General features: G+C 40.3%; 1 protein-coding gene across 1 annotated transcript in view; it reads right to left on the reverse strand.

Annotated features, from left to right (window-relative positions):
* Window positions 1-699: 699 nt before the first annotated feature.
* TMEM123 (transmembrane protein 123) overlaps window positions 700-15,165 on the reverse strand; it is a 67,927-nt gene continuing 53,461 nt past the window's right edge. The window contains exons 4-6 of the mRNA XM_073240012.1: window positions 6,629-6,958; window positions 5,314-5,467; window positions 700-2,994 (exon numbers count right to left, since the gene is read on the reverse strand). Coding sequence (XP_073096113.1) covers window positions 2,970-2,994; window positions 5,314-5,467; window positions 6,629-6,958 — 509 coding nt within the window. The 3' untranslated portion in view covers window positions 700-2,969. The remainder of the gene's footprint in view (window positions 2,995-5,313; window positions 5,468-6,628; window positions 6,959-15,165) is intronic.

Below are 15,165 nucleotides of genomic sequence, written 5' to 3' on the forward strand. Positions count from 1 at the left end.
AGGGCCTCAGTCAGGCAGACCTGCACCCCACTAAGTTCCCTGTTCAGACCACACCACCAATTTGATTCTGTAGAGAGCACAGTGCTGGTTAGGACACTTGGGTGCTGCAGGTAGGAATCTGGCCTGCCAAGATCCAAGTAGTAGTTGTTGCAAGCCCATTCACCCTTTTCCATCACAATCAGATTCCCAGTGGGCAAGTTCAGCAGATTTCCAGGGTTAGACTAGAGTGAGAAGCAATCCATAATGCTGGGGGGGCTGGATGGCCACTCTGGGCTCTCTCTTCCCAGGGAGGCACCTAGGCTCAGAGGAGACCTCTCAGAGTGGTGCTGTGTTATCCTATACGTTAATGCATTTGTAGTTTTATTTACACAGGGAATGGTAGTTTTTTTTTCTCTACCATGAATATTTTTATAATTCTATCCATCAGAATGAGGTGGCTTCAAATGTAAATCCTTTGATCAGTGCTTCTCAGAATCACCTGTTAGGAGGCTGGTAGGCTCCACCCCAGAGCTTATGATTCACTAAGTCTAGAGTGGGGCTCAAGAATTTGCAATTCTAACAAGTTCCCAGGTGCTTTTGCTGGTTGAGGCAGCCACACTCATAGTGTCAGTTTAGCCCCAAGAATCTGCCTCTGTTTTGGGCTTTTTCTGTTCATTTCTACTTGCATTTGATGAAAGATGCAAACTATACACACAAAACTCTGAGATGGAGAACAAAATTTTATTCTAAAAATAGATCTCAGTAACAACAAAATACACCAAAAGCTGGTCATTATAGTAAAAAGAAAGGTACAGAAATTTGCTTTAAATTTTTTTTCTGAAAAAATACAAAATTATACTGTCAGTATATCTGAATTATTCATTTTATGGCTTAACCAAAGAAATTTTAAAATCATAGACTGGATTCTGCCTGCTATTTAGACATAGATCTGGATTGCTTTTATCTTCAAGTAAATATATTTTCAAGGAATGAAAACAAAATTGAACATTTGCTTAAGTAAGCATTATTAGGGATATGAATTTATGCTTGGGAAATACTGGTTTGCATCACCATTTCCCTCAATTTTTGTAGATAACCAAAAAAACTGCATCAAAGTACTCCTATTTGAAAGTAACAAATTATACAACTTATATACAAAGAAAAGGTGTAACTAAATTATTTCAAACCCAAAGCACAGGAAAGGCATATAATGAGATTTAGTACTTAAAAAGTGGTTTTACTTCTTCAAAGTGCTAACAAATACTCAAGAAAATTTCAGGCCTGTACCTTCAGCACTTGAAGTACTGAAATGTCAAGAATGCAGGAGACAAAGTGAAAATTAGAAGGCCCTGGTCACTATAAAACATACCTGAAGTACATTTTGTGAAAGGACAGCAATTAGGGCTAATTTAGTAACATACAACTCAGCTGCTGGACCACATCTCTTTTCAAATTAATGTAAACACATGTGGTCCATAGTTCCTGCACACTGCATGTGTCACATTACACCTTACAACCATATTTTGGATAATTCTTATTCACATTTGTCACTTTAACTGGCCATAATGCAGAGTAAGTAGAAATCCTTTTATATCAATATTCCTGACATGGCATGCTCTGAAAACCAGAAGCTGATTACAAGTTACATTAATTTCTATGAAACACAGGTGCATATTTATTAGGACATCTTAGCTTTTTTGGATTATCAAAAATTGGTGTGACTTAGTAGGACTAAATACTTTTGTCAAAACCTGACCCTGAGTTTTGAGTGCTGTAATATAAACTGTAAAACAGAACACAGTCCAAAATAATTTGGCTAATATTGGTGTCCCTACAATACTGTGATTTTTCCATCTGTTAACATAATGTCTCTTCAATAAGGGAACAAGAGGAGTGGTCTGAAGAATACCCACATAAAGATGCAGGGAAGAACCACTGTTTGAAAACTTGATATGAATTTATTCCAAAAACCACTGGTATCTTAGTATAAAAATCGTGTTTCCCCAATCCTTGAGTAAAATCAGCAGTGTGTGAAAATGCAGCATTTTCATCCTGTAGGTTTGGTAGCCTGAGGGGAGCCCACAATCCCTGGCTTGACAAACTGCATTAACCTACAGTTCTAAGTATAGTTCTAAATGTTTTGGAAATCACATAAGAGTTTAAGTTAGATGTGTTTACACTAAACATTTGTAGATCTACATCTCTTAAAAATATTTACTAAGTATAAAATTAGTAGCTGAATATGAAATAAAGCAATTTCCAGTGGTGACAATATAGCAAATAACCTGTTTTTACTACCAACAACTATGTCTTTATCATGTTAAACATCACAATTCACTGAAATTACACAGAAGAAAAAAGTTTTATCAACTGCTATTGAAAGCTCAAAAGAACTTAAAAAATAACAGGTTAACAGGACTAAGCCCAGGGTATTGTTTCTGGTTTTGATTTGGGGGTGGGGGAGCTGGGGGAATCCTAAACCAAGTATTCAGCTTGAAAACATAAAATATTGATGCCTAAGGCTGATTTACTTGTATAATTTCTCTTGTGTGGTACTAGTAATTAGGGTATATCCAACTCTGAACGGCATTAGTTCTTTGTACAACAAAGGTACTCAGAACTCCTAAATGCACTGAGAAACTCCTTATTTGGATGCCCACATGACATTGTGTGCCCTTCAATGGTGAGGTCTTCCAATTACCAGCCATAGCTAATGCCACAAAAAAATGGGACAGGACTTGTCATATATATTTCCTCAGAGTGAATATAACTCTTCCAGTAACTGCTCTGAATGTTCATTTAAAAACACAAGCCAAACTTTTTTTACCTTTAGTAATCATCACAAATCTTTACATATTTATATAATACACTGTATATTATATGCATTGCCTGTTTATACTATTTTCAAGAACAGAATATTGTTTTAAATAATCAGCCAAAATTAACTGACAGGGCCCATCAGTCACGTTTTCCACTGGTCCGTGGGTTCCTTAAATGATGGCATCATGTTCATCACTGTAATATATCAAAAGTTAAAATTACTTTTTGTATTTGTACCCAAACTACTTATATGTTCATATGTTTAAATAAAGTACCAAATAATTTCAAGCTTCAGAATCAAAACTGTCATTGTTTTGTATAAAATTTCTTAAGTACCTGGTTTACTTGTAGTGTTTAAGGAGTCAAGTGGTGGTTCAGAATGTCAAACAGACCTCTACCCAAATCTGCTGTGCCTCTTAGTGGCTGTGTAACTTTCCACCAGTTTACTATAATCCTCTTTAAAAAAGCAAGCAACTGTCATTTCTTGAGGGTTTACAGGGCCAGGTGTTACACTGCAGACTTTCCATCCCATTTAATCATCTCAGCCCCCTATGCAGAGGCTCAGAAGCTAACCAAGCGTATGAACTCGTCTCGAGCACTGTCTGCTGTGCTGCTGCTTCCTTTATTTAGGCATATGGGAAGGCACCTTCTAATCAGCAGTAAAACCAGACTCAAAACTAAGTCTGCCCCAAACCCCATCTCTTAACCATTTCACTCGTAAGAAACACAGAAGCTAATTTAATCAGTGTTATTATCCAAAAAATGAAAACCAGAAATAACTTATTATGAGATAAAGAAAGCCTGTTTCTAATAGAACAAATATTGTCTTTCTTACGGAATGTGGTATTAAAAATAACTTCAAAGTAACTATTTGCTTTAAAATGCACAATTTTTTTATGTAACACTATGAGAAACAGCCAATTAATTAAACTAAAACACAATGGTTTCTCATCCCATAGACTAAGGTAAATCCTAATTTCACAAGTGTTAAAATGTGGAAAAAAACAAACGTGAACTTAGACTGAACTAATTAATGGTATTTTCATCTACTGGTTCCTATGTGAAAATAAGACTCCTATTAGAGTCAAACTCTGTCAGCACAGTTCCATCTAACTTCCTCCATGGGGCAAGTAGCATTATATGGTCATATATATATATATATATATACACACACATGAGGAGAAAGTAACCCATAAAGCTAAAATTACATACTTGGTAATTAAGGCAGTTTAAAATAGAAGAAGCACAGTTTAATTTACTTGCTTCACTGTTTTAAAGCCTCAACTATATCAATAAATGTTTTTAAAAATATTACATTACCAAAAAATGAGTGGCACTTAATTTAATATAATTAAAATGTGCCTGGTGAAATTTACCAAGAAAACAGATGGTAAATATTTCTAGAAACAGTGATCTCAAAAAATATTTCAAAGCTTAAAGCATTTTTAAAAATTAACTATTTAGTCACAGTTGCCTCAAATACTTTTTTCTTTTATGGGTTGATCTAAAAGGATGAATCTGAATATGCTTTTAATCTGGCAAAACACCACTGCGATATCCTTTTAAAGTGATTTTGATTTGAAAAGGCAACTGAATTTAAATGTAATTTTTAAGTTGTTTTTTTAATTCAATGAAAAATTTGATAAACATTTTCATACTATATTCCTTTTCTAGAAATTCATAATTCACAACAACACATCGGAGGCTTAGATTCTTCCAGCAAAGTAACTTGTTCTATTGTACTTTGTTCAATATTTCACAGATTTTCTGACACGGAAAGTATGTGGCACATGTATGTGTATTACACCTTGAGCAAATTTTAGAAAATGATAACCTGTTCTATGGTGTTTATATACACTATCAAAAGAATGAGCTGGCATTGCACATACAAAGCTCAAAAGAGAAAACCAGAAGGACTATGTTAAAGAAACAAAGCTGGGCAATAATACTTCCCCAAACTGTAAGACTGATACAATTATATGAAAAGGTGGACATGACTTACTGACTGGGCCTTGATAAAGCTCACCTGAAAGAGGTAACATATTATTCTACAGTAAAACTAACAATTAATTTGATACAGTGAATTATTAGGGAAAATAAGGCTGCCAGAAGAACTTTCGTTTGTCTCTTCATAGAAGGCAAAAATCATGTTTTTACCAAACATATTATTTTAATGCTACTGACAAACACAGGACACACTAGGTCAGCAGCCTGGTAAAACCTGTATTTCTTAGGATCAGAGGAATAAACAAGTGAAAAGGATTGGCTTAACTTGGTTCTTTGGTAAAAAAAAAAAAATGTATGACACCAACATTTACATTTTTACACATGTACACATCCATTTTAATTTGTAAATATACTCATAAGCTTGTACACAGTTTACTATGGGCATATAGGATTAATGGGAATAAAACTCAAAAATCTACAAATTATTCATCACTGGCCCTACTTTAATACTCTTGATATTTAAATAAACAGAAATAATAATAAAAGCCCTGACCAATCAAAACTCACATGGTTCTATACCGAATGCCTCTTCTCGAATAATACATTTTGCATCCAATATAAAGAACAGATAGAATTCCCAGTGTTAATACAATACCACCAACAAAGCTGCCAGAGTCAAACTTCGATCCTTTATTTTCTTTAGAATTAATAGTAGCTGTGACTGGAACAGAACAAAAAAAATAGGCTTTAGTGCCTTTTAAAGACATTGTAATAAGCTAAAACTAAGTTTTTCTATATAAGAAAGCTGAATTGGGGGTGGGGGGGGACCTAAGCATAGAAAGTTGGTCTCCAGCCTACTCCGCGTCCAGCGCCTGCCTTGGCTCTAGCTTTCTTTGGTTCATCCACACGCTTCTTAAGGAACCCCCAGCGCCTGCAACCCCAGGACGTGAGGGTGCTTGGTGGTGCTGGACTTGGCCATCTACCAAAACCTCAGAGGCAGCAAGATTTGGAGGAAGTTTTTTCTTATCAATCCTCTTAAGAGTTCTTGCCTTAACAGCATCAACAGGCCTGGGCAACAGCTGAAAATCTTGAAACTGGGTCCAGTTTGAGTAAATAATTCTAACTAAAGTTTCTCCTTTTGAATAAATTGGGAATTTTAACTAGTTTGGTTTTATTATGTCACAGCCTCTGAGACACTGAACGTAAATTGCAGTAATCAAGAAAATATACGGAGAATATATGAAAACAAAAGAAACCACAAAGTCTATTTGTTTTGACAGGTGTGATCATCATTAGCTTTTACACAGAACTTCAACTTGGAGTAACTTAAAAAGAAAATCTTAACATTTTGAATTCATAGTTTCCTTCACAGGCATTGTATTTTAAACAAATGCAAAAAATGGAGTGCTGAGACTGATACTACATTCGTGATCATAGCTAATGCCACTTGAAAATATCTTTATAAGGGAGCTGAAATAGCTCATTTGGGAGAGTTATTTTAGACAAAAGATCTAAAAATATCTGCATGGCACAAATGAAATCAAACCAAAGTTCATGATTTCAGTTTAGAAATCATGTAGACTACCTCATGATAGAAAGGAATTAGGCAGGCTCAAAGAATAGGTATGACAAGATTTTCAAACCATGTAAAATAAAATTCCCTGTTAGGATAAATTACTTATTCACACATGGGTCTTATAGACTCATTATTTGGCATGATTAGTTTGGAAACTCGTTTGAAGATACTAGGTCAATCTACTATTTTCCTGGTCTCTACAAATACTTTAATTGGAAATCACTGTCAAAATTTTTCTGTTCTTATACATGTGGCACTGAACAACTATTTTCAGCATAGGAAAAATAGGTGAATTTTCATACATACTTGTTACTGATGAAGAAATAGATGTCACTGAACTATTGTGGGTTGTGGTCAGCTGGGATGTGTTTTGTGAAGCACTTGTTATCTTGGGTGTAGACTTTGACGTGATGGAAGTTGTATTTGTTAAGACTCCTGGTGGTGTCATTTTAGATGCTGCTGTGGATTTCAAGGTAGTGACCGTCACATTCTTTGAGACCGAGGAAACGGGAGTTGTAGATAGTTTTGCTGTGGGTGTCATGGCGGTGACTGTCACATTCTTTGAGACTAGAGAAACTGGAGTTGTTGATGGTTTCACAGTGTTGTTGGAAGATCTAGTTGTATGGCTGGTAGTTTCTGCAAGAGTATCAAGGAACATTAAAACTGGAGCGAGGACTTAGGGAATTAAGATCCGACCTCACTGTGGTGTTCATGGTCAACCGTAAAGAAAGGCTTAGCAAATACAGCAGCATGAAGGATACTAGCCCATTAATACTTCGCACTATACAGCAATAAAATATCTCAAACTAATAAAATACTCAACAGAGACTAGGCCTATGTTTACATATAGTTAGGAATTTTTGTGAAGATACGAAACAAAATCCAGAGGATTGAGTTCCATCAGAGTTCAATATAGAAATAATGTCTTAACCATCTGTCTCAACATCTTACCATATTTCATTACAAATGATGAATCTGTGACATGGAAGAATGATGAATCACCCACTGAATGGATGCACTAGCTATGCATACGAGAAGGGTTTTTAAAGTTTCGCTGCCACATGCCTCCACAGAGCTTTGAGGATAAGCAGTAGCTGCATGGTTCTAACCCTGGAGTAGGATGTGAGCATGAGAGAGATTGTTGTTAAGGGAAAGATCAACTCCCTACAGTGCGTTAGGAAGTGAAATACCATCGCAGAAAGTGTAGCTTGTTGGAAATTCCACACTGGTGATGATTTTCCATCATTGGGAGGACATTTCTAAAACGATTTCTTGAGGCTTTAAAAACCCAAAAGCCGATTTTATATAGGAGAATCACCGGTATTGATTTAAAATAAACTAGAACAACTCCTTAGTTCATACCTGAATCAAATTTTTCTTTTTTGCTATAAAATAATACTGTTACGTCCATGAAAAGGAAAAGGTACCAATCATGTCACTATTCCTTAAATTCCTATGAACAAATGTCTTTTGTTCCCCATGTGGAAAAATGTTTCCTTTTTTATATATGAAATATGTCATATGACCAAAAGCAAACCTTTCTGTGTTAATCTTACTTCATACTGAATCTTCTTTGGAGCTCCACAACTTAACTGATGTTTACAACTAATGGTACCAAGTTACAGTAATTTAGTATATACTGCCAAAGGAGTGAAAAACTTTAATAGCTATTTGCCCTTTTAATATGATGTAATTTATTTCTGTATTTGTTTTCTACTTTCCAAGTTTATTTGCAGGTTTATTGGCTTCTGATGTTTCCGGCATACTCCCACTTTACTCTCTGTCCAAGTGCTAAAGTGGAAAGAACTAGTAAGCAGCGAGCTTGCCCTTCCCCAGTGAGGCAGTGCCTGCAAGTTCCCTCTTCCACCACTGCTGTTAGGCACCAGTGATTACTTCATGTATTACCATCCTGCCGTCTATGATTATTTTGGACTTTCACTGAAAGACTTCCCATATTTATTTTCAATTTAGCTGTACAGGCTGGTTTTAACAGTGCTGCTTGTTTGCATACCGCTTTTACTATTCAAATTCCTGTTACACTTCCTTCACAGGTCTCTACTGTATGGTCATCTATTCTACTGAGTATTAATCTAATTTTTTTAAAAAGCCAAAATAGTATTTTTGTACTCTACAGACCAATAAATTGTAATTATTCAAATACATGATACAAATTCTATGAACTTAAATCTTACTATTCAATTCTGAATGTTCCATATAGAGATATAGTAATACACTTTAGAATGGAAATAATCACTTTTATTTTAAATCAGTGAATGAATCCTACTGTAGTGAAATTAAATACAGCAAAGAACCAGTGTATATCATATCTTTGAAACAGAATGGTATTTGCAGAGTAGAACAATAAACACAATGCTGCTTTTAACAGTGTTAACACCCACAGACCACTCCCCTCTCTCCACCATAATAATAAATTCTCAGAGATGCTATACAAAGTCACATGTGCAAAAAAGGTGCGATGTTAACAGGTTAGTTCTCCACTAAGAAAATCCAAATGTGCTAAGAAACTAAGCAGCTAAAATTTTCTACAAACTGACAAAACAGGCAAGTGTTTTGTATTAAACCGTGTTTAATGATGTTTAAATGTGAAAACTGCAATGCAAAGATGCTTTAAGGTCAGAACTCACATCTGGTAACCCAATCCTCGTCTGTAGTATAAGTGAACGGCCATTAGTGCTCCTCTGCAAGTGAAACCCTTCCTCCGTGGAAGTCTGGATGATCCCTCTCCCATAGCTGTTTACCTGCTGGCTGGTGCGTGTGTGCGTGCGTGTGTCAGTTAGAACCTGCAGAAATCCAGCAGGACAGACCATCCAGGACTCGCAAAGGGTTGCGCCCTACCTGACTCTGCCAGTCTCAGCCACTGAGTTTCCAGCTTCTGACAGGCAGAAGTTGAAAGTTCTCATCATAAGGAAATAAAAATTTTGTGACTAAGTATGGTGGCAGATGTTACTGTGGCGATCATTTCACAATATACACAGGCATCAGATATCACACCGCACACATGGAACTAACATATCAGTCATATCTCAATTAAAACAAAGTACTAAAAACAAGATCAAAACAAAAGAAGTTGTAAAGATCCCAAATGGGTGTTACTGGGTGTTTCAGTGTGCTGTGTCCACTCCCACCTCTGCCCGTGGAAGGAAGATGAGTGCCCCCCCTCACCCCCAGCCACCCTGGAGCGGCTTCAGGAGAACCACCTGTGGAACAGGACTGGCATCTCCCGGACTGGATGGGACACAGACTGGGACTTGACTCAAGCCTGGCCAGTCGGTGTAAAGGTGAGCTGCTGGGGCCGAGCTGGCTCCATCTCTCGGAGCTGGAAGTGGACTCTCCACTGATCACAAAGGCGCTCATTTCCCACGAACCCAATCAGACCCCATGGAAGACAGCTGGAAAGAGGGTGTCTCAACAGATGGCCTCCCAACAGAGTTCTGCACAGAGGGAGCTGACCAGCAGAGGGGTAGAACACCAAAAGCTAGGGCCAAGGGCGGGTGGGGTGGCGAGTGGGGATCAGCTGGAGGAGGCCCCGCCGTACCACGGGAGCTGCGGACAGGCTCCAGCTGAAGGGGCTCCCTGGGGAGGTACACGCCTGCCAAATGCTACGCCAGGTGGAAACACGGCAGCCAGCAGCCCCTGCCTTTCCTCCCTTAGAGACCTTTAGGCCTGATCCTGTCAGCGTCACAACCCACAGAAGTGAGGGGGAGAAAGGCAGAGCAAAGGAGGAAGACGACAGCGTCACCTTCCCCACAGCAGGCCCAGGCTGGCAGAGGGCAGGAATTCTGACTCAGCACACAGTTCCTTACTGTAATATTATTCTAGAAAGGGGAGGCCCCACCATTCAGGGAACCGGACACCTTACCGATCCCACCTCAGCTGCTTCCGGTGGGAGGGTGTTCATGCTTACTGTTCCGGGCTAACTCTGCTCCCCCACCATGCAAAGTCATATGTTGAAGTCCTAACTCCCAGTACCTTCAGGTGTGACCTTATTTGAAGACAGGATCTTCACAGAATAAGCAAGTTTAAATGAAGTCATTAGGATGGGCCTTATAAATGGGGAAACAGGGTTGAGTAACTGGTGTCTTTATGACAGGGAACATTTGGAGATGGACACACACATGGAAGAACACCATGTGCAGATGAATGCAGACCTCAGGGGGATGGTTCCCCAGGACACGGGGTGCCAACGACGGCCTGCAAACCACCAGAAATCGGGTGTGCGCATGGAACAGGTTCTCCCTCAGGGACCTCAGGAGGAAGCAACCCTGCTGACTTTGGATTCGATCTTGGATTCGGGCCCCCAGAACTGTGAGATGATGCATTTCTGTTATTTGATCCGCCCAGTGTGTGGCCCTTTGTTACGGCAGGCCAAGCAAACTAGAGCGCTCAGGTTCACCGTTCTTTTCGGTTCTGACAATGTGTGTCTGTGCAGCTGTACAAGTGGTACTTAGTAGTGGCCGGACTGAGCTGGTTTGTTTTACAGATCTTTGAAACGAATTACTGTGAGATGAATTAATTCAGCAATATTTGTCAAACCACTCTCAAAACTTGTTTGAATAAAACTTTGAGGTCATCTATAGATTTCAATTGGAGATACAAGGATTTCTTGATTTCTGGACTTTTAACTCCTGGTTTTAACTAAAAATTCAGAGGAAAATGACATGAAAGGCTGTGACGGTGGCATCGATGCACCTTCCTTCCCAGCAGCTGCAGCGCTCAGGAGCAATGGGGGGTAGGAGCTCAAACTCCCATCGGCTCAGCCATTGCTCGCTGGGCCGCCTTAGACAGGTTAAACTCTCCTTCCTCGTCTATAAATAGGAATTTACAAGGGCTTGGGAGAATTAACAGATAATTTGTACTGAGCACTGAGTAGAGCACCTGCTACAGCAGGAAGTGTTCAGTGAACGTCTGTTCTCTGTTTTAGCACTGGTTTTATTACATGTATCCCCCCTACAGAGCTGCACTGTGAAGCTCCCTCCCTACAGAAGGCTCAGGAGAGGGCACTCCCAGGGTCTCCTAATGCCACGAGCATCACTGCCAGCTGAATAACACCACATCAAAGAGGATACTCCTGGGCTTTGTTTCTTCAGTTCACCTATGCAATTCTGCAAACAGAAAAAAACTGATGTCCACGCCTTTTGCTATTAACACCTGCTGGCCACCTTATTACCACAAAGCCAAGGCCACTAGGAAGCAGCCTGTTCTTTTCCTAGGACCAAGTAAAACCACTCGCCCTCTTCAAAGTCTGGATTCATTCCAACTATCTCTGTATAACCATGATGTGTTGAAATAACTTTCCTTACTCCTATAACCTCGAGTCCAAAAATAATCTAAGTGCCATTTTTTTTTTCCTTTAACCTAAATAGTTCAAAGTTAGGGGGACAATTCATGTTCATGAGGGCATCAAATACACAAACCAGAGTTCAAAATATATATCAATTTAAACAAATATCAGTTATTTCTAAACATGATAGTAGTATTTTTTCATTTTTTACTACAGTTATCAAAAATACAGATGTCAAAAAGACATGAGCATAAATTTCTGATGCCACAGTTATTTTGAGAGGTCTGTGATTCTAAACACAGTCTTCAGCTTCAGTAAATTAAAGGGTAACTACTCATGTGTGGCTCTGTGGATATTTTTAAACATGAGAGCTTTCTTCCTGTGTGGAGGCTAAACAGTAGTGTAATTCCAGAAACATTCATTATTTAGAAAGCAGAGAGGACTTTCCTCATTGCACAAAGGCAACAGACTCATCCCAGAAATTCTTCTCGATTCAGATTCTCTGAGGACCAAAAATCCACACCGAAAAATCTAGATTCAAATCTATCTGAAATCTTTTGAAAAATCTACATTCAAAAAATCTGAGAAAACCATTTTTTAGAATAAGCCTTATCATAAAAGTGTCCATTTTCTGAAAATCAAATGTATCTTAATAGTTCCTAAATTTCTAAATTCACTAATTAAAATTTCAAAAGGAACTATATATATATATATATATATATATATATATATATATATATATATATATAAACACAGAAAAATAACAATTGGGGAGTTTTAAATAAGTTACAGTGTATCTGTAATAAATTTTATTTCCACACCTAGTTATACCATCATTTATTTGCTCTACCAAGATCTTACTGGATATTTGTTTACACTAGCAAGAACTGAAAGAGGCATTCTCAGTCAAAGCAACTGTCTGCCTTAAGGACAGTGAGCATAACAGGGAGACACAGACGTGTCTGTTTAAGGAAATTCAGTCTGAAGGGTGATGCTGTTGGTGCCCAGAGCTGTATGGAGAGCAGCTGAGTAGAGGGTCAGAAAAGCAGCGTGGCTTTTCAAGGCGGTCAGACTGCCAAGACACAAGGCCTGATGTGGCTGGGGCTGTGCAGACAATGTCCAGGCTTGGTCTTGTCAGAGGTCTCGCCCATGCGAGTCCATCACCACACATTCAATGTACAATCAGGAATCCTAGCTAATTACAAAAAAAGGCAAGAGTCACAGTCACAGAGCATCAGGCAAGACTGTATTATTTTTCCTCTGTTTCTGCTCAAAACCTTCTAAGTCTCTCATCCTGGCAAGCTCGCTCTTCATGGCACAGAATTCACTGTTTGCCATCCCTCCCCATACACCAGGCAGGCGGGCTTCTCACCGCCCAAGAACCAGCCACGCTCCTCCCAGCACTTGCTTAGTACCTACTCCACGCCAAGAACTTCACTAGGAGGCTCTGCAGACACAGGAAAGCAGCGATCCTTACTTGCAGGGAGCCCATGGCCCAGGAAGGAAGACAAGGGAACAGTACAGTTATACTACGGTGCCAGGGACTAGCTCCGTTTTCCCCAGGAACCTCTTTGTACAGCACTGTATTTTTATTTCTCTGAACTGTGTATTGTAATTACTATTGAAAATTCGTATACCTTGTTTAATCTTTTCAATGGAACTAGCTAGTTTTTAACTGTTAAGAACTACACATTGTATTTTCATTTTGCTTCTACAAAGGGCCAGGCAGTTTGGGGAGAACTTAATCATTTCTAGCATGTGCTCCCAACTGTGCAAGGAACCAGGGAGAAGACCCAAAAGGGTCCAAACAGTTCACGTGACAGAGAAGGCCCCCGTCTCCCTCGCTGCCCCATCTTCTGCGGCTCTCTGCTGCCCCTGCAGGCCTAGCTCCCCACCGTCCCTGGCACGCAGTCCACCTCCAGGTGTCTAACGCTCTGCTCTATTGCGTTCTCTGCCTGGAATGCTTCCCACCCACTCTCGGCCTGCTGAAGTTGTGTTCACCTTCAAGGCCCAGCCTGGAGCTCACAGTAAAGGTACAGTAAAGGGACTACACAGGCCACTTGAAGACAAACATTATCAGACTAGATAAAAAAACATGACCTTGTTACAAGTGATCTCTCTTAAACATAAGATACAGAAAAGCTGGAAAGTACTGGAAGTAAAAGCAGAGAAATAATTATACCATAAAATTACTAATCAGAAAGGTGATGGGTGGCTCTGGCTCAAGACGGCAGTACAGGAAGACCTGAATTCGCTTCTCTCACCGACACTCTGGATCCACAGTGACATAAGGAATGATTTCCTTTGCGGGGAAAAACCCCAAACTAACAACAACTCCCATACGTTGGGCAAATGAGGCAAACCCACAGTGACGTGGGCTGGGGAGGCTGGGGCCCTCTCACCATGATCCCACCCCTGGCGCAGTGAACTGCTGTTGAGAGGGAACTCGAAACCTGCAGCTTCTCCCAGAGGAGTGAAGGGATCAGATCCCTCATCAGGTACCCCAACTTTTAAAACCTATACCAGAGAGACAAGCCCTCAAAAATCTGGCTTTGAAAACCAACTGGGCTCACACCCAGGATATGAAGATGACTTTTAAAGGGCTCACACCCTCAGACTCACAGCCCCAGGGACCAGCCAGAGGTGCCCAGACTTGATGTGAAGGAGGCTCATGTGCTCACGTTAAAGCACTGGCCTGAGTGACAGGCATCTACTTTCACACACACCCAGGAGTGTGGAGGGTACTCTCTGGGAATGGAGGCTGGCAGGTGCCATCCTTGCGTCCTTGCCTAGCTAACCAGAGTCTCCCAGAAAGGAGTTGGTACCTTCCTCTGGTGCCCTGGGTCCTGTGACGGCCTCCAGTGAACACCTCTTGATCTCCTGGCTCCAGTGGCCAGCAGGGTATATACTCATAGGTCCCACAGCACTGTAACTATGGAGAAAGAGCTCTTAACTGGCTATCACCCCCAGGACACAGCAAGAGGCAACAATCCCACCAGCTCAGACTTTCTGTGAAAGAAGCAGCCTACCAGTTTATCTCTATAGCCGTTGGCTTCTAATCAAAACACACCTACAGGCTGACTGTACCTCTTCCCAGAGGCCTCAGCAGGCAGGCGCTGGCTTTGTGCATGCTCCCTCAGTCATGCTGCAGAAAAAGAGTATATCCTGGAGGAAAATCTTACATGTATCTGGTGCCCTGGTTTTTACCTCTGATGCCCACATTTTGCAGCTACCACCCAGGGGATGTCCCTTGATCACCTGGCTCCGATGGCATTGGGGGCTTCTATTCTGGGTCCCATAGAACTGTAACAAATGAAGAGAGCTCTTGGCTGGCTGCCACCCCAGGCACTGTACAGATGGCAGACTGATACACACCCCAAGTCTTTCTATGAAGGAGGCCTATTTGCTTCTCCTGAAGCTTTGGCCTCAGGGTCAGTCTTCTGGCTTGGCACACACCTAGGGGCCTACTGAGGTGCACTCTGCTGACAGAGCCCAGCGGGCACCATCTTTGTACTCTCCCTCTGCCCTGATGCAGATCGTT

The sequence above is a fragment of the Manis javanica genome, chromosome 6, assembly GCF_040802235.1.
Source record: "Manis javanica isolate MJ-LG chromosome 6, MJ_LKY, whole genome shotgun sequence".
Classification (NCBI taxonomy): domain Eukaryota; kingdom Metazoa; phylum Chordata; class Mammalia; order Pholidota; family Manidae; genus Manis; species Manis javanica.